The sequence below is a fragment of the Gopherus flavomarginatus genome, chromosome 21, assembly GCF_025201925.1.
Source record: "Gopherus flavomarginatus isolate rGopFla2 chromosome 21, rGopFla2.mat.asm, whole genome shotgun sequence".
NCBI lineage: Eukaryota > Metazoa > Chordata > Testudines > Testudinidae > Gopherus > Gopherus flavomarginatus.
Window position 1 is genome coordinate 2,238,279 of NC_066637.1, and position 19,466 is coordinate 2,257,744.

General features: G+C 46.0%; 1 protein-coding gene across 3 annotated transcripts in view; it reads left to right on the plus strand.

Annotated features, from left to right (window-relative positions):
- The first annotated feature begins 7,178 nt into the window (after window positions 1-7,178).
- CHD5 (chromodomain helicase DNA binding protein 5) overlaps window positions 7,179-19,466 on the plus strand; it is an 86,044-nt gene continuing 73,756 nt past the window's right edge. For all 3 annotated transcript variants that reach the window (XM_050931749.1, XM_050931750.1, XM_050931751.1), the window contains exons 1-2: window positions 7,179-7,280; window positions 18,392-18,522. In XM_050931749.1, coding sequence (XP_050787706.1) covers window positions 7,214-7,280; window positions 18,392-18,522 — 198 coding nt within the window. In that variant the 5' untranslated portion in view covers window positions 7,179-7,213. The remainder of the gene's footprint in view (window positions 7,281-18,391; window positions 18,523-19,466) is intronic.

The window sequence follows — 19,466 nt, forward strand, 5'->3', positions numbered from 1 at the left end:
TGACTTAACAAATGCTTAGGGTCAAAGCCTGAGGAGAATCTTGTATTAGGTATCTTGGTGCTTTATTTCTAGTGCAATGACTTCAAGTCTGGGCTCTGTCCATATGACAACTTTGAAAAATTAAGTAGACTTGTGGCAGGACTTGTTAAGATTTTCAGTATGGTTCCTGCAGGTGTGGGTTTCCCAATCCATTGTAGAAAATGCTGCAACCTGGAATCTTCACATACACTCCTTGACAGGTAATGGACCTAAACATAGAACCTTTTAAGTCTGTAGAATATTGGCATGGTACAACATAGATATTGCTGCACTCAGTGAGACAAGACTAGCTGGTGAGTCGCAGCTAGAAGAAGTGAGTGTTGTTTATATCTTTTATTGAACTGGCAAGTCTGAGGATGAACATTGTGGGGTTTGCCATCTGCTTTATGACTGCCCACAAATTTGAGTCATTGTTGAAGGGTGTTAATGACAAACTTATGCTGTTCTGTGTCAGCCTTACTAAAGGTCATTACGCTTCTGTCATTAGCGCATATGCACTGAGAATTATCTATGCAGATGAAGATAAGGAGGACTATCAAACCCTTGATAATATCGTCAGGTCGGTTCCATGTAATGATAGATTGATCATCCTGGGTGATTATAATACTAGAGTTGGTCGGAAATATGCATTATGGAGCAACGTGATAGGTCATCACAGAGCTGCTGATGCGAGCAGCAACAGCTTGCTGCTACTTTACAGATGCGCTGAGCAAAACCTAGTCATCACCAGTAAGTTTTCAGCAGGCCAGTAAGTAAAAGACCCCTTTTCAGAACACTGGACATGATTACATTCCATGGTGAAGGAATCTCCATGATGTTAAGCTCATTTGCCAACTCTTGGTCAGATCGTAGGCTTGCGAGAAGTCAAATATCTTCATGTTGCTGTGAAGCAACATAGACAGTGACTCAAGCGACTAATATCCTGGGACACACATGGCTACAACAACACAGCTCACTTCCACAAAAAGCAGCCAGATTGAATGAGTCTCTGTTCTAAGATGAAGGGAAGAAAATATTTCAAGCTTGGAAAACTGACTCTGAATTCCAGCAGAAGCACTTCCCTTAGCTACAGAAGAAGACTCAGTCGCTGTTGAGACAGCCTGGAAACATATTTTTGGGATGTGACACATAGCTGCTGAAGTTTTCACCTTCATTAAAGAGGAATCATCGGAATTGTTTTGATGAGAATGACCCTGAATATGTCAGCTCTTGAACTCATGCCATGCTATCCATTGAGCCTACATAGCAGATAAGGATGTGACAGTTGAAGGCTGCATATCATTTTGCAAAACAGACCAAACTTTAGCAAATGAAGAACCCATGGTGGGAAAAGGTAGCAGAGTTACAACTGTGAGCAGACCGAAAAGGCCTCCAAATCTCTCTTTGCTGGTCTCTGTGCTATGTATGGCGCCTCTATGCACATTGAATGGCAATTGGCTCTTAACGGAGAAAAAAGAAATACTTGCTCAATGAACAAAATGTTTGCTTCTTAACTGCCCTTCCAACATCTCTAAGGAAGCAATTAATGCTCTTCTACAATACCCATTAAAAGAAGAACGTGCACTAGCTCCTACCTTATATGAGCCCATAACAGCAGTCAAGTAGATGTCATAAGGGAAAGCACCTGGATCAGATGCCATTCCAAGCGAGATCTTATAAGCAGGATGGCTACCCTATTGCAAGGCATTTTTCAGGGCTTTTCTGTATTATCTGGGAACAATAGTGTCACAGGATTACAAAGATGCCACTGTTAGTCTTTTTTATATACATAAGATTGATAGGAAAAACTAATAATCATTGTGCATTTCTCTACTTTCTGTTGCTGCAAAAATCCTTGGTCATATTGAAAAGATTTAACACTTGTTTTGTGGAAACCACCTTTCCTGGCCTTCAGTTTGGATAGGGGCACTGTAGATATCTTTGCAGCTCATCAGCCACAGGAAAAATGTCTGGAGCAAAACTTGCCGCAGCCCTTCGTATGGTGGTTGTTGGCTTACCCAAGGCTTTTGATTATGTAAATTGCAAGGGACTTGGGGAAACTTTTTCATCTTTGGATGCCCTGCATAGTTTGTGTTTTTATATGATCCTTCCAGGATGGGATGATGGCAAGAGTGGTGGAGAATTGCTAGATATCAAACCATTTTCTGGTCACTGATGGCAGCAAACAGAGCTTCTAGGCTCTCTTCCATCCTTTTTTCAGTTACGTTCATGTTCATAACACTGACAATATTTATTTAGTTCCCTACCAATGGGAAGTTGCAGATTAAACAGTGTTTCTGTGCTTGCACAGAAGTGGCAGAAGTACTTATTTAAGGAGCTTTTATTTGCTGATGACTATGCACTGGTTGATCACTCTATTTGAGGACATTCCATTTATAACTGACCACTTTGCTCGTGCAGTTAATTGCTTTGGTTTCACAACTAGCCTGAAGAAAATTGAAGTACCAACCTGTGCCAGGAGATGTGCCAGGAGATGAGCACATCCACCCACCACATCAGCAGTGCTTCTCTCGGGTACATGGAGAAGTTGTTACCTAGAGTGTGCTGTCACAGAAGATGAGATTACCCATTGCATAGCCAAGATTAGCTCTGCATTTGGAATGTTGTGTCACTGCCAGTGGAATGATAGGGAGAGGCATCAGAACAAGCACTAAGCTCAATGTCTGATCAGTTGTGCTAACAACTCTTCTATATGGTTGTGAGATATGGACAACATATTACCACCATATCAGGAGACTTGTCAGTTCCATATGTGCTGTTTTCAATCTGTTTGCAAGGGCAAATGGCAGGACAAAATGCCTAATACTGAAATCCTCAATCATTGTCAGATGTCCAGGTTCAAAGCATGCTCATAATAGCTCAGCTGTGTTAGTCTGGCCACCTTCTTATGGTAGACTGGAGAATACCAAAGGCCATGTTTTACTGTCAGTTAAAACAAGGCACCTGCTCTCATGGTGGTCAGTACAAATTGTATGAAGATACAGTGACATCAAACTTGAAAGCCTGTCAAGTAAATTTCAGGAATTAGGAAGCAACAGCTCACAACAGGGTGGCAGCAGATTTGTCATGTTGCTATTAACCACTTTGAAGCAAGATGCATCAACACCTGATGTGAAAAATGTGAACAGCACAAAGCAAGGATCAACAGCTTGCAGTGGTCATGGACAGTTTTGTCCGATGTGCAATCATGTTTGCAGTTCTTGTATCAGCATGACTTCCCTCCCACATCCGTGTTCATTTACAGTGTTTGCTGACTCCTCATATGTTGACACCGACATGACTCCATCCCGTAAATTTTTAACTTTGTCTACAGCATGAGTACAAAACAGCTTGTAACAGTGTTAAAATGGAGGCTGTAACCAGACAAGCCCTTGGTCGTGCCGTGCCATCTGTGCTGGCTTTTACTTAAGGTCTGACTGCTACACTTAGTCAGATCAAGGGACCTGGTAACACTTTGTTATGGTAACCATCTATCATCTAGGACCATGTTATAGTGAGGTCTGGATTGTAATAGCAATATAAATAGTAGCAAAATGATCGAGACAGCAGAATTGTGGAACTAGTGTTTTCAGGTTTACTAGTCTTGATGCATAGAAAATAGGTAGAACTTGAGTTTCATTCCCAGCAAGTATGACAGAAGAACAGTTACATTTTTGCCAGCAAGCAGTGGTAAGCATCTCCCTGAATAAGGCAACTTGATGTGATCTTGTACTTGGAGTCTCAGAATGTTTAACTGCTGAGCTCATATGTATTTGTTTTTCTGGTCTTTAGTTCTTTAAATATATTTGTTCCAAATGACAAATAATGCTGATGCATTGAGAGAACCTTACCCTGTATTTAAACATTCCCCTCTTTCTAACCCTGAACTTGCATTGGTTTAACTAAAACTGGTAAATTACTAAGTTTACCTAAATTGATATAAACCAGTTGTGAACCATTTTCTCTTAAAAGGTTTTCACTGGTTTAACTAAATTGATTTTTAAAATACTTACTAGTTAAACTGGTGCAAGTTGAATGTAGACTCATTTCCCCACCAATAAAAAAGTTACTTTCCTTGCAGGTGTTTTGTGAAGCTTAATGAATATTTTGTAAAGCACTTTGAGATCCTTGGAGGAAGTGTATTTCTGTAGCACGTTATCCTGTCACCTTCAGACTCAGTGGGGGAGACGTGACTTAATCAATGCTCAGTGTTCTTGCAGACACATTAAATTCCAGTGAGACCTATTGGAGTTATGTTATGCAGAAACAAATCTGCTTTGTAATGGACCCTGAAACTTGCAAAAAGTGGGCTTTGTTGAGATGCCAGAGAAGTTTCACAGGTGAGGATGCTCAACTGTGATTGTCCTGCTTCTAGTCTAGGACAATGAAGTTCAGGAACGATCAGCATAGCAACCAGCAGTCCTAACAGTTTTGAGAATTAGGGCTTGTCTATAAAGTGGCATGAGCCTAACTAAATTGATTTTAAATGTCTAGTTAAACTGGTGCATCTTTTCTAATGTCAACAAGCTTTTAAATCTTGTGACAACACCTTCACTTGCGGGCCTAAACTGACTAGAAATGGAGGGTGTGCCATGAAGCATAGGTGCAATGCTTGACCATGTTCTTAGGAGCAGAGTTGCTGAACTCTGCACCAGCTGAAGCTTGTGAGCCTCTTCAATGTCAGCACATTGCAGCACCGATCGTGGAGGTGATGCAGGTGACTCACTAATTTCAGTCACAGTGTTTTTAGCACTGACCCAGGACAAAACAGCAAGTAATCTTCATGCTCTGAATGTATGGGGTTTGAATAGATCTGAATAATACTTTCTCCCCATTTTAACCAGAACAATTCCCAGACTGTTAACCTGAATTGCTGTTGCATGAAGCTTGAACTCAGCCAAAATAAATTAATTAATTAAAAATTAAAGACTTTTTAAGGGCTTATGCTGTTTAAGGGCTTTTGACTATCAACTCTGTGTTGATAGTCAAAAGTGCATCCACAATGCAATGGTGTGGAAGCACATATGTGGTAAGAACTTTCTAGGAGGGCTCAGGGATTCCATCAGTTATTGCTTTGGTTTGGCATTAGTCTGTCCACCTCAGCAGACCTTTTCCTTCCTTCTTGGGGTGTGTGAAAGTGGCACCACATTGCAGATTGCAGTCATCCATGTTAGTAGGCAAACTTCCTCCAAATTTGGCTGTCAGTTGTTTTAGCCTTATCTTGAGCAGTAGTGGTGTGGGTTGTAGTCTCAGGATTAGAAAGAGGAAGCCATGTTCTGATTTGTGTGAACTGGGAATCTGAATCCAGGGCTTTGCAGCATAAAAACTACTGTGATAACCACACGGGCACCTTCCCTTCTCAATGTTGATTTGGTCCCAACAACCAAAGATGTTTTAGAGCCTAGAGATATGCAGGAAGAGACATCCTTACACTCAAAGTTCTTTCTCACTAGTCATGTGGAGGGATGCAGTGACTTATATTTTTAAATCTTGACTATTCCCCCCCCCCTTTTTTAAAGCTATGGCTAGTCATATCAGAGGAAAGGAACAATAAAAATACCATTTAAAGGCAAGTAATCAGGTATGCTCAGTCGCCTTAATAAATAGGGCGTGGGAGTCATTTCAACAGAATGCTCTCTTTTTAAATAAGCTTTCTTCAACTATGTCGCTGGATTTGGTGTTTGAGTTGCTGTGTCCTCTTAATGTATAGCTTTGTGGCTTTATTCATTTGAATTAGGCTTAATATGTTTATGACACTATGAAAAGAAGCTAGCTTGCTGCTCATATATAGTAACTAAATTTATAATTTGAGGGGTTATTTAAAAAAAAAAACAGGAACAAAAGATGAGTACAATTCTACAGCCCTGCTAAATAATGCCTGTCATTTTAGGTGGTGGGATAAGGGAGATGTAATGAACTAACAGCACTATTGCTTCTTCAAGGTGCTTTTAGAAAATTGCAGGCAGTAGCACAAGTGCTTGTGAGTTTGGCTGTGACCAGCTCTTCAGCGAAGTTATTACTAGTACCACTGTGAGAGTCCACATACAGTAAGAGCTTTGGGAGAATTATTCAGAAATGCATATGCCGTTTATAAAAGCTCATAAGAAATGAGTGAATGTGGCAAAGTCAGAGGCTGGGCTGTCCTGCTAGGATGTTCCTGGCTATCACCTTTTGTTTTCAGTGGGGGCATGGATTAAACACCCTCACAGCTTTCCAGCCTAATGTCTTGAGGGCACTGAGGGGCGCTATTTAAGGGCAGTAGCCTGCCTCTTTGTCTCCAGATTCCACCAGGCAGGGTCTCTGGCCAAGAGGAATCCATCGGTGGGCACTTCACTTCCAGGCTGCCTTGCCTGTCAACTTGCTCATTAAAGAAACAGCGCACCTGGCTGCGTGGTCAATGTGCTGCCTCAGAGGCTGGGGAGGGGACGGGACAAGAAGAGCTCAAGGGCTGGTGCTGCAGGTAACCCCTGGGCCATGTCCCTGACCTTTCTCTGCATCCTCCCAGGGCTGATCCCAAAGTGCTGGGGAGGCTGAGCACTAAGGGCCTGGAGAGCATGTGTTCTCGCTGGGATGCAGCAGTGTGGCTTGCCCCCTTCCCTGCCAGCCTGGCCCCAGCCCGAGGAGACCTCCCGGCCGGGCAGTGCCCACGGTGGGCAAGGTGTGACGGCAGCATAGGGTGACCGGACAGCAAGTGTGAAAAACGGGGACAGGTGGGGGTAATAGGTGGCTGTATCAGACAAAGCCCTGCGTCTCAGCACTGCCCCCCCAGAACTGGGACCGCGGGTCCCCTAAAAGCAGCCGCTATTTCTCCTGCCTTTCCTCCGCCCCCTGCCCCTTCTCAGCAGGGAGCGCCCGGCCTGGCCACCCCCAGCACCCCCGCTAAGGACTGGTGCCAAAACGATGGGATGCGGTTGCCAGGGTAACCAGACTGGACGTCACAATCTGGGCATATGTAATTCCAGTTTGGTGTGTGTGTGTCTCCCTCCTGCGCTCGCTGCAGGCTGGGGGGTTGGGGCTGGAGCGGGGAGGGAGGAGAGAGCGGCCGGGGGAGGAGGGGAAGGGAAGGAGAAGGAGGAGGGAGATTGCTCCTTAAAAAAAAACCCACCCAGGGCCGCCGCAGCCATCTTCGCGCGGAGCAGCCTCACCCTGCGCCGCGCAGCCCCAGCCTGCGCCCGGCAGGTGGGAGCCCGCGGGCATGCGGGGCCCGGCGGGGGCCGAGGGGGAGCCGCGGGACGAGATGGAGAACGAGGAGGAGCTGTCAGGTAGGGGGTGCCCGCTGGCGGGGCACGGGGGAAAGGGGGCTCCTCTGGCAGGGCAGACACAGGGCTTGGCCGCTGTCTGGGGAGATGCTGCGGTGATGGGCACCGGAGGCGGAGGCTGGCTGCTGCCCATTCAGCTTCTGCAGGGAGGGAAGGGGGCTAGGTCCTCTCCTGGCCAGGGGGTGGCAGATCCTGGGGACCGTATCCCGGGGGGGCGCAGGATGGGATGACGGGGCCAGCCCCAGGGCTCTACGGTGCAGTGTGAGGGGCAGGCTGCTGGGACCTCAGGGCTGGGGGCGAGAGGGGTCCTTGTTAGCCTGTGCTTCTGCCAGGCCAGCTCCCGGGTGTGGTATGTGTAGCCCTCGGAAGGAGGGAGCCAGGCAGGAGATGAGGCTCCATGGGCAGGTACTTTCTGAGCCTCACCTGTAGCCCCGGCGCTGGGCAAGTGCCCAAATAATGGGACTAACCCTCCTTCCGAGCGTGCTGTGCTGTGGGGATTAACACCCCTGCGCCCCAGAGTCCTGCCAGGAAAGCGGGGTCCCCCTTCCCCTCAGGAGGCCCACCACTTGCAGGGGGAGATAACGTCATTGATGAAATAAGGGTGAAAAGCTCTAGAGGTGGATTTTCAGAGGTCCTGAGCCACACCTCTATTCACAATCAACAGCCCCTTTGAAGATCTGGCCCTTAGTTCCTTTCTGTAACTTCAACTTCTCTTCCCTAAATGCCTAACATCCCTGCCTGGTGTGAGTAGCTGAAGGCCTAAATAACTAGCTGAAACCTCAGGCAAAAGAGAAAATTGGAGTGGTTTTTAATTTTCCCTTACTTACTGTACTGGTTCTTTTTGTGCTGGAGAGGAACTGACACCACTTGTTAGAGCTAAGCAGAGTGGTGGCTGGAGCAGCATATGCTTTTCCAGAATGTATGTGGCTTTGTACCCTGGGCAAATAGCCATTTGTAGAATCCTGGTGGGGTGTGACAAGGATTTGTCTGGCCTGATTCCCGTTTTATGCAGGATTCCATCTCCACATCTTCCATACTAAAGACTTTTTGGCCCCATTCTTTGACATCTGTGGTGACCTGTACCTAGAGACCTTTTTCCTTGGACGTTTCCTTTCTCTGCCTAGTTGCTCTGAATATTTGCCTGGTGCTGAGTCTAAACTTTTCCCTCTTAAGTGTCAGGCACTGCTCTTGACCTACCACCTTCGGAGAGTGTGAAAAATCTTTTCCTTACATTTGCAGTGTTACCTGGAAGGGATGATGAGTCATATGTCTCCCTTGGTCTTCTCTTTCCCAGCCTTTGTAGGTTTACCTCCCTCATTCTCTCCACTGATGATTCTTGTATCACTTTTACTTCCCTTTGCTTTTCTTGAGGTTTGTCTATGTTTTGGGGACTATCCTGGGGCATTATTAAGGCGAACAGACTCATTTCAGTGAAGCCTAAACCAGATTGCAGATTTCCTGATTGCTTTACCTGGCACATTTGAAACCTACCTGCTGAGCTGACAGAAGTGCTGAGTATGTTGCAGATAGAAAGCAGCTGCTGGGCTAGCAGACATTTCAGGTGCATCCTGGTAGAAAGTATTTATTGGACTGTACCAGCTATGTCCAAGGTAGAATTTGTCAGCCACATGTCAGTGCTCTCAATGGAACAGAGATCACACAGCTTTTGTCATGAGAGGAGAGCAGGGAAATAATTAGATAAAGGCTTAACTTATACAGGGAGGCTTATTAATTGTAAGACTGATAGGTGAGCACTGAGAGATGGTTTTCCTTAATTGTGACATAAATAAATATAGTAGTAATTTGTCCTGTTATTGGCTAGAGACTGTACTTGACGTCAGGGCGTGCTGAAGGGGCGGGGGGCAAGCAGAGGCTCAGGTGCCCCCATATCAGGGGCACAGAACTTCTCTGGGCCTGGGGCTGGGAGAGCAAGCTCCTGTGGACCCGAACTGGGACAGGAGACGAAAGCTCCTCCGAGGCCGTAGAGGGAGAACCAGCTCCACTGTTGGGGCTGCAGTGGGGAGAGGCAGCTCCTCTGGCCATGGAAGGGGGGGGGGGCAGCAGCTCCACTGGCATGGATGGGGGAGGGAGGAAGGCAGCTCCTCCGGCCACGAGGGGCACAGAAAGTGCCCATCGCCCAAAGTAGCCAAATATTTATTCCTGGGAATTCCTAATATGTGACATCCTCCTGCAGAACTGTACATAATTACCTTGCTAACTCTGTGTGAAGGTCTCCAGCAGCAACTCCTGTTTGTGTAGTTCTTTGTTTTCAGTTTTTGGGTTTTTTAAAGAAAAAAGTTGCTGCTTGTACATAGAGGCTGATATTTTGCAAACCAAAACTATATCCAAAAATTAAAAAAACGCCTATAGCAGCTGTTAAAGCAGCCACTTTGGCCCGGTTGGTGCTAGCAGAAGTGGCTAAAAATCCATACAAGCCAAGGGAGTTGTACATGCTTATGCCAACGGGGCCAAATGTACCATTCTGCAGGGAATCAGCACCAGGGCTATGTGGCACTTAAATCTCACTGTGCTGACTGTTGCACAAGGGTGAATTCTACCCATAGTTAATTTGGTCCAAACAGCGCCTCTCATTTACTTACATTGCTAAAATAAATTTTCTCCTGAGCTCCATTTAGTGGAGAGCAATGGTACAGGAGTGAGTCAGAGTTCCTGAAAAATAGGGGTTTGATAATGCTACTTCTGACCAGTAGCCCTTGTGGTGAGGCAGTAATAAGGGTACCTGATGCCAATATCATGTGGACTGTCATCCATAAGGGATTGAGATTCCAAAAGCCCATCAAACACATTTAAAACATGAGGGAAGGAGTGAAACACCCATCTTTACAAGCTGCACAGCTATTCATCTCCATCCTGTCCTTAATTTTCCAAAGCATGAAAAATTCTTAATGTCTGCAGATGGATGCCTCCCCATTAGTGTCAAGAATGGTTCTATTCTTCTTTCTTCCCAGAAATGACTCTGGAGGAGATTATTAAGATCCCTCTGGTTTTTACTCTTAATGCACCTGACTGAAGTGCAATCAGAGAGATAATTAAGGTCCACAATAGAGCCATGGAAATGAGTGAGTGTGAGTTTGCATGTGCTGGAGAGAGATGGGAGTGTGGTAGATTAACATGACCTCAATAAAATAACTTGTGTCCAGCTGTTTCCTGTTAAGGATACTAGTGCATCTCAAATTCACCTGCAAAATCTATCACCATTGCATCCTCTCTCTTCCTGATTTTTCATTTCAGTTACCAATAATCTCCATATGCAGAATTACATTTACTAATTGTTCTTTGTTTGGAGGTGTTTAAAATTTGCAAATTAGCATGTTTTCCATACTCTGATTACAAAACATGCGCTTTTGATGGAGATAACTCTGCTTTGAAGTTATGGAAAACATGAAGAAAGAACAAATATAAAGTTTCCAGCAGAGAAAAGGTTAAGTTGTTTCTCACGCTGTAAGATTCTCCATCTTGAAAAGCAGTTGGTATCACATCTGAGTTAGTGCTGTTTGAATTAGTATTGACTTGGCGTCAGCACTTGCATCTCCCTCAGACCAGGGTGTTTTGTGCAGGCCAGGATACCTGGGTTATAACAGCCTGTTTCCTGTGAGGGTGTTTTGGTGAGGAAAGCAGGAAGAGGAGTACCACGTCCTGGAGTTTCTGTTCACTTTGAGAAGTGGGCTCAGAGGTCAGGGATAGGTCATGGGTGATGGACAGGCTGGCTTAGAGGTCAGTGACAAATACTCTCCGTTCCCATCATCTTTTCTCCAGTGTCTTTTAGTGTCAGTTTGTTCAGTTTAATCACAATGCTCAGGACGTTGTTTAGGTCTCAGTGAGATGTGTACCAAGAATTAGAAAGCATGAGGATATTTTTTTATTAGGGTCGCAAGGGGGACAAATGAGCCTTATTATAGGACTGTAGCTGTCACCTCTCCATAACACATCACACATCTGCAGAGCTGGGACTGGCCCCTTGGTCCTTCAGTTAACACAGGTCTTCACAAGGATTGCCCTTGTGTTCTTTCTACGTGACAGCTGGTGGTTAGAGTTCAGCAATCTCTCTCTGGCCTGTTTCTCAGCCATGCTGAATTGCTCATTCGGATGTGTGGCTCTTGTCCCGTCTGCACAGGAGTTGGCGAATCTCTGTCTGGTTCCTAGAAGATGGCATGCTGACCAGGTTGTAGCTGTCAAAGGATAAGCAAAGGACTTCAGTGTCCAGGGCTGCTAATGCAGCAACTTTCACGAGCATGAATTTCACTAAAAACCATTGTTAACCTTTGAAGAGTTTTATTTCCCCCTGCAAAGAAAGTTTAATTAAATTTTCTCAATCAGTCGCTGGCTAAATAATTGTTCCCCTTCTCTAATAAAATTGGAACCCATTAATGCAGATGCTGTAGGGTTGTTGGATTTAAAATCCAACCCTGAGGGACTGGCTTTTAGCTCCTCAGTGTGTCTGGGAGCTGGGAAAAGAATGAGGATTGTCACTACTTCTGAAAGCTTTGAAAGGGAGAGTAGCTCAAAACGCATGTTTGGACCTGGAGTCACACTGCACCGCTGGCCCCCATGAAACATCTGAACAGTTTAGCATCTATAGCCATTCAGCTAAAACAGCAGTGTTTCTAACTTGTGGGAATTCCTGGCTTCCCTTTCACAAATTTCATAGCTCCATAGATTCCAAGGCCAGAAAGGACCATCGTGATCATCTAGTCTGACTTCCTGGATAGCACCAGCCAGAGAACTTCCCCACAATAATCCCTAGAGCAGAGCTTTCAGAAAAACATCCCTTCTTGATTTAAAAACGGTCAGTGATGGAGAATCCACCAGGACCCTTGGTCAATTGTTCCAGTGGTTAATTGCCCTCACTGTTAAAAATGTACAGCTTATATCCAGTCTGAATGTGTCTCGCTTCAACTTCTAGCCACTGGATCGTGTTATAATTTTCCCTGCTTGTCTGAAGAGCCATTATCAAAGATTTGTTCCCCATGTAGGCTCCGTCCCTTGTCTTCATCTGCAGCTGCCTGGCTTATGCTCTGCCCAGACCTTTGACTGGAGCTGTCATTTTCTGAGAGAAGCTGAGCTGGTCCAGTTCGGCCTCCAACGCTGCAGTTTCCAGCAAGTGACTGTGATTGTAGCAGATGCCTCTGTGTCTTTTGGACTAATGAGAGTGACCTGGTCAGTGTTATCTTTCCATTCCATTCAGTTAAAAATACCCCAGCAAAATCAGGGCTAAGCATTCTCGCACAAGCCGTGCAGGAGGAAGAGCTCATAGAAACAAGGAAGCTTCTCCTCTACTACAGAGATGGTCTGTCAGCAAGGGAGTGGATGGTCTTTCCCTAGAAACAAAACAAACGCATGTAACCAGAGGGATTGTCAGGGGTGAAGTCTCTGCAGGGTGCTTGTATCGCAGCACCAGATGTTTGTTTTGCTTGAACATGTTTTTTTTTTTGGGTGGGGGGTCGATAGTGTGTGTGAGAGAGAAACTTGAATGCTGAAATACATGAATTCTGGACTTATTAATGCTGGAGAGAGTTTAAATCCACTGAAAAGCAGGTAGGCAGGGCATGAAAGGTGTTTTTCCTCTGACCTTCCACAGCTGCTCTCAGCTTCTTTACTCTGGTTCAAGGTTGACAGGCTGTTGTTCACAATCTTGCCTTTAAGCTTAAGAATCGAACTCTCTTCATCACATGCAGCGGAATCTGCCTTGCGATTTCTCCGTGTGCTCAGCAGAGTCACTGGATGTACTTGGGGATTCTGTTTTTTACTGAGCGGTACCTTTTGGGCTGGAGCTTTCATATCTGTGAGAGTCGTGTGGGTGAGCTGCTGTGCGTGGGAACAGGAGTGTGGAGTGAAAGGGTTGACTTGAAACATAAACTTGGTGTACATTGGTCTCAGTTACTGAGCAAAACAAGATTCTGCCCAAATGCCTCAATCTCCTGGTTGGATTTAATGAAAATGACCACACTTAGCACTGTTACTGTGCTTCTCATTGGTAGCTCTAACATCTCTCCAAAGCATTGTTATCCTCATTTTGTAGTTGGGAAGTTACCACCACCATCTTCAAAAGCGGCCAGTGGCTTCAGTTTCCATTTCCCTGGAGTGGAATGGGCGTCCCACAGAAGAGCTAGGAAAAGTTCAATTAATACAACTCTTGCAGATGAGGGGTTGCTCACCTTCTGGCTTCACAGGTAGCTTTTGGTTCCTTCCAACTGTCTGTCCAGGTTGTTCATATGTGGCACAAGATATCTTTGTCTTCCAAAGCCATTAACCCTGGCTGCATTGAAGCTCACGAGTAGTTAGACTACCTCAGGCTTTGAATGTATCTCTTGTAAGCTGAGTGTGGTTGGGTTTGGTCAGTACTTGGATGACAGATGTAAAACCAGGGGAAAACACCAAATGTTGTAGGAAATGGTGCTGGTGTTTAAGTAGGTAGCTAGCTTCCTGCTACGTCTGTATTGAACCAGTGCCCCAGTACAGAGCTAGGGACTACACCGCTGCTAAAGGCTGAGATGAGATGGGAAACCAACAGTCTTGGCTGCTTGTGCTCATCTAAGATCCCATCACGTTTTGTGTCAGCATAAGGGTGTTAAATGCAGTGTCCTGGCCAAACGTCAGTTTGAGAAGATTGCCTTCTGTCTCCCTGAGGTAGAGTTCCAGCTGGAGAAGTTATCCCCCTGAACAGCAGAATGGCTATTCCAGATGTGGGGGAACAGGTCCTTGTAGGCACAGTCTGCAAAGCATTTGGGGATCTTTTGGGATAACTCTGCATTCAGCAGAAGCAGAAGGGGTGGGGAGGCAGCTATATGCCTAGCTTGCTGTGTGTATAACAGGTATGTGCACTGAAGAGCAAGGGTATCTTTCCCTGGACTCGTTCCCCACCCTTTGACATCTTGATCACTAGGAACCAACACTCAATATTAAACTGCATCTTGCAGTGACTGACTCAGAGCACAGACAGCTGTGAGAAAAGCACAAAATAGGCCAGGATGTTTCTCGTTGCAGATGGAGTCCTGGGCTCCAGCTCCATAATGAAAATTCTTAAGTCTTTAAAATTCTTTTCAAAGCAAAGGGCTCTGTTCTCCCATGGTGAGACTCGGGTCCGTGGGGCTGAATCCCATCACTGCTACATCTGTATTGGGATACAAAGCCTCCTTCCCTGCCCCAAAAGATCGTTTTTTCTCTGAGGTGTTGTGAATAAAATCAAACAATGCTGAATGGCTTTTATATAGAGCCTCATGCACCTGATAGAGAGGCCAAGGACTCTGATCTGGTGCTTTTTAGTGGAGATTATTCTGGTCCTGTCAGAGGTGAGGGAAGTGTGTTGCTTGCAGTGCATGGTTCTATCACTTGTCTAATACATTTCACTGAGATGGAGCTAAGCTGCTTGTTTTGGCAAAGTCTAAACTGCTGTGTTTTGAAGTTGAACAAAAAATCTGTCCAGTCTAATGAGATTGGAGTATTATTACTGTGTAAGTTTAGAAATTCAAAAAGAAAACAGAAGAGTACAACACAGAACTGGATCTTAAGGAAATGCAACAATTTGACAAAATGCCAAGGCTCATTAGTAAGAATGTCAAGTTTTGGAAGATAATGATGACAGGCAAATAAAAGGGTACATTGCAATTAGTGCCGAAATTCTTTGCCTTGGTGGGGATGCAGCAGATGGATGAAAGCAGTAGAGCCAGCATGCTTTGAGCTGACTCTTCACTTTACTTCGGTGCAGGCAGCTCTGTGTCTGTTCAGGAGTCAGCGGGGCCATCCGGAGGGTGTGCAGGGTCACTGCAGCACCCAGCTGCTCCACAGCCTCTCCCAAGACATAGCATCACTACTGCCTTTAGTGCTGGAAAGGAGTAGGAATATGCAGCCAGAAGTAGATGGGGAGGAAGGCGCTCAGAAGAGAGACTTGTTTTCTCTCTTTTCTTTGATTTAATTGAATCCATTTTAACAGGATCTATTTCAAAAGGTAAACAGTAAACAATAAAAAGCCTAATGTGTCCTCATTACCTAGAAGCCTACATCAGCAATGGCAGGCAGCATATTAGGGGTGTCCAGACGCCTCTCTTTGCTTCTGAGCAGGCCAGTGGTGGGGGCTTCATGGCCTGGGCATCTGCAGAGAAGAAGAGATGATCCTTCTGCTTTGGTGCTGCATGCTGTGGAGCCCAGCCCCAGCCCCTCCGTGCAGTAACAGTAATACTCTGCCCCCTGTGTCTTCCAAGCCCTTTCCAAACGTCAGCCCTCACAAGCTCCCTTGGGAGGGAGAGAGCAAGTGTCCTTAGCTTCATTTTGCAAATGGGAAAGCTGAGGCAGTGAAGTCAGTGACTTGCCCCAAGGCCACGTAGGGAGTCTGGATGAGAACCCACGAGTTCCTTGCTCCCAACCCCTTGTTCTGTCCGCCAGACAATACATTTATTACTGAAAGCCGCAAATGATTCTTTGCCCCCTTTAATCTCCCTGGAATCTCTCTCCGTGTGTTTTCTCTGTCTTGCCAGTAACCCCTCAGATCATTGAGACAGAGAGGGCCCTTTGAAAACCGAATCCTGTTTGTTCAGTAGCTAGACTCTCACCCGGTTTGGACTGTGGAGCAAGCCTGGCCAGTGGCATGTCACATGTAGTCCGTGTCACTTTCTGAACCCCTGCAGTAAATCCCATAAGGACTTCTTTCGGAGTGGATGTTTCTAGCCAGAGCTGGAGTCTGCACTTTGTGCTGCACTGAAACTCACCTACCCTGCTGTAAAAGGTGCATCACTGTGCTCCAGTTCTCTGGGAGCTGGTTTCTAGTGGCACTGCTGTAAGAGCAAACAGAAACTGCCCCCTCCCACTGCATTGTGTTGAATGCTGGAGCAATGCTTGACTGCTTGCTGGGGGCTGCCATCCTGCTGGAAAACTGGCCTGGTATATGTCTCTGGTGATGCAAAGGGAGATTAGTGTCAGAGACTAGAGACCTCTTTGCACGATCTGCCTCTGACACTGCGCCACCATCCAAACAGCTTTCCTGTTGAATACCCCACCAGGGTTGCTAAATAATAGCAGTGCACTTTTTTGAACACCAAAGCTGTTCTTCTCATGGCCAAACCAGTTGTACAGCAGGCTGCAGATGAGGTCCCAGGCTCGGTGCGTGGGCTCATCCCACTGGCATTGTCCACAGTGATGCATCCAAGAGAGAACTCTTTGCACTGACACCTAGATGAAACAGTGAAGATATTGCTGTTAATTCTAGGTTTTGTGGGGATGATCCGAACCCTGATCAATTTACCAAGCCCAAATTTTGACCCTAAACAGCCCGCCATTGTCCTCCACTGAAGAGCTGTGTGCATGCTGTGTGCTTGACTAGAACAAATCGTTTCAGTTTCAAAGTGCTATAGCCATAAACCTGGGACTCAGGTCCTGCAAACACTTCCTATCAGCTTAGCGCTGAATGCCATTCCAGCACCCGCTGGCCTGCTCCTGGTGGAAGCATTATGCCTTGTAGTAATTTTTGCAAGATTGGGCCCCAGTTTATGACCTAGCATCCATCAGAACCTGCATTGTGACAAAATTTAAGGTATCAGTTACTGCCAAATACTATTGCCAAATACCTGTGACTTAAGACATGTCTATGGCTGAGCAATGCTAATTCCCTGTGAAATGAAGGAGAGCAGAGTACCTGCCTCGCTGTTGTGTCGCCTCTAGTGCAGCACAGTAGAAGCAGAGCAGCTTCCTAGGAATCACTCACACTGCAGCAGACTGGCTGGTGAGAGAGACAGAGGCTGGCCATGGTACGTGATATGCTGGTCCTGGGCTAATGTGTGGCAATGTGCCATAGCAGATTGATTCAGATCAGAACAGATAACTGCACTAAAAATTAGTTCTCTGTTTTGTGTTTACTCTTAACTTGGCCCACTCAAAAATCCCTTCATCCCTGATTTCCAGCTACCACACTGGGCTGCTAGGTAAAAAACCCATTTGCTTCCCCTAAAGTACAAACATTTATCTCTGGCTGCAAACTGACTTTCCAGATCCCATTATTTAATCCAGATTTAAATATCAGTACCTAGTGCCGCTGTTTGTTCTGCCTGTCTTCTACCTGCAGTGATACCGTACTGTTAGCTATTTCCCAAACAACCAGTTGGGAGCTGACCGGCCATTTGGAAGCTTTGCATTTCCGGCATTTAAAGACACCAGCACTTTGCAGATTCCACAGAGCAGCTCTTTGCCTCTGCTCTGTGCCATCACAGTCATCCCCAAAGTGTCACAAACTGATTTCTGGTGGGAGTAGTGTGCAGCAGGGGCAGGGGGTGTCCGTGGAAACAAAGTGACTGTTTTCATACGAATATGAATACAAAAGGACTGTTTTCATACAAAGTGACCATTTTCATACGTGATAGGAAGGATAATTGTGATAATTACTAACAACTGGAAGAGAAACACAGGAGAAACAGTTTGGGAATTAGTTTTTAACCCCATCCTCCAATTTGGCGTCTGCAGTGCGTTCCACTTGAGTTTGCACACCAGTTACATGAGCACCGACAGCTGTTTGCACGAGTGAATCGGGCAGCAGCATGTACACAACTGGGCCCGTGAAGCTGGAAATGGGGGCTGATGCTTCGATTGACTGAGACTCGTCTGTCAAGGGTCTCCATGAGGCATTAGCAGCTAGTTAAGTGCTGGCCTGAGAGGCAAGTAATGCTAGCGTAAGGCTATGTCTACAGTACACTGTGTAGCCGCTGTTTATTGGCTCTCCTGCGACAAAACCTTCCACCCCCACCGCGTGGGATTAGCGAGCGCTCCTGCCGATAAAGCGCTGTTCACACTGGCTCTTCTTGTCTGCAAAACGTTTGTCTTTTGGGGGGTTGTGTGTGTGTTTTTTTAGCACCTCTGAAAGACAAAAGTTTTGTTGTTCAGTTGCCAGTGCAGACAAAGCATAGCATGGGGAAGCTTGGTTAACAGCTGGACGTGAGTCAGACAATAAACAGAAACTTGAGCGAGGCCACATGTCCTTGTATCCCATGGGCTGATGGAGCTACTTGGCCAAGGCTTTCCCATGGGATCAAACACAATTCCTGTACTTTGTGTGTGTCTATGAACCTGGCTGTGTAACTTCTCCCTTTCCTCCCCCTTTGTGTCGTCTCCAGAAGAGGAGGATGGAGTGCTGGAAGGGCTGGAGGAATTTTATCCAGAGGCGCAAGTAACTGCACAGAAGAAAAAGAAATCCAAAAAGCTGAAAGAAAACAAGACTTCCAAAGTCAAGAGACGGAAGAAAGAGGTAACATCTCCCACTGTTGAATGAGGCTGGCAGGCAGCTGTTGGCCTCTGTGTATGGGTTGTGTGCTTGGGATAATGCTGCTGGTCTCCCTTGTGGAGCAGTCGGAGGTCTAGGGATGGAAAAGGCCTAGATAAGAGCTAGGTATTTTACTAAGGGGAACAAGTTTGATGTGAGACGGGGGGCCCATTTCTCAGACTTGGGTGATGCCACAGCTGAGCCTGCAGATTGGCGGTCACTCCCGTGAGTGCCTGGAGAGCCTGAGCAATATAGTGAACTGGCACGCAGGGCTGGAGCAAGGTCCTGTGTAATTCATATGCTGGCTCTGACAGCAACTCACTATGGCCTTGGGTGAATCACTTAACTTCTCTACCTGAATGGCCCCACTGGTGAAATGCGAATGGTACTTACCTACTTCCGAGAGTCTGTGACAGTTAATTGGCCAGTGTTTGGAGCGGGCTTTGGAATGTGAAGGTTTGAGTATTATTATTTATTAAGGGTTCATTAGTGAGTGATGCTCTCTGGCCAGTGTTAGGCAGGAGGTCAGACTCAGTGATTATAAGGATCCCTGGAATGTCTGATGCTTAGCGCTGGAGTCTCAGGTGTGGATTTAAACACTAACTTACATGCCCAAGCTTGAAAACTGAGATTACAAATGTTGCCTCTTCCTTCACCTGGTCTCCACTAGTTCTGCATGTGTCTGAATGCGGGGGGTGGTCCTTTGCATATAATTACCCAGAATGCTCCTTGCTAGCTGCTGTAGGGGTTGAGCTCTGGAGATGCACAGAGGTGGGTTGGTGGCTGCTGTAACCCCTCCTTTGCTTAAATAACTTCCACAACATGAAGATGCTAGGTTCAAATTTGTGGGTTTTGGTTCTGAGACATGGATGGGCTTTGTCTGTCTAAATGGCTGGGACAATTCATCTGACCAAAGGGAGAAACAAACA